Raw genomic sequence first — 381 nt, 5'->3', positions numbered from 1 at the left:
GGGCGCTGCTTCGGGCCCAGCATCTGCTGCGGCGACGAGCTGGGCTGCTTCGTGGGCACGGCCGAGGCGCTGCGCTGCCAGGAGGAGAACTACCTGCCGTCGCCCTGCCAGTCGGGCCACCAGCCGTGCGGGAGCGGGGGCCGCTGCGCCGCCGCCGGCATCTGCTGCAGCCCGGGTGAGCCGGGGGCCGGGCGGGGGCGGGGACGGGAGCCGGCGGGGCGGGCGCTGACCCGGCGTCTCTCCTTGCAGACGGCTGCCGCGCCGAGCCCGCCTGCGACCCCGAGGCCGCCTTCTCCCAGCGCTGAGCCCGATGGCCCCGACGGTGGCGCAGCCACCCCCAGAAATAATGAAATAAAATAAAGCAGACTTTTTGCCCTCCAA

At 73.5% G+C, this 381-nt stretch overlaps 1 protein-coding gene across 1 annotated transcript; it reads left to right on the top strand.

The window, feature by feature from the left end:
• Positions 1-3: 3 nt before the first annotated feature.
• Positions 4-369, top strand: LOC145718013 (oxytocin-neurophysin 1-like; the record flags this gene model as incomplete). The annotated part of the gene is made up of 2 exons (XM_081809447.1): positions 4-175; positions 250-369. Coding segments are annotated over 2 exons (228 nt in total), but the record flags the coding sequence as incomplete, so codon positions are not given.
• Between the last annotated feature and the right edge of the window lie 12 nt (positions 370-381).

This window comes from Leptonychotes weddellii, unplaced genomic scaffold (assembly GCF_054177405.1).
Source record: "Leptonychotes weddellii isolate Sample4059 unplaced genomic scaffold, ASM5417740v2 HiC_scaffold_100421, whole genome shotgun sequence".
Taxonomy (NCBI): domain Eukaryota; kingdom Metazoa; phylum Chordata; class Mammalia; order Carnivora; family Phocidae; genus Leptonychotes; species Leptonychotes weddellii.
This window is presented reverse-complemented; position numbering and strand designations above follow the sequence as displayed.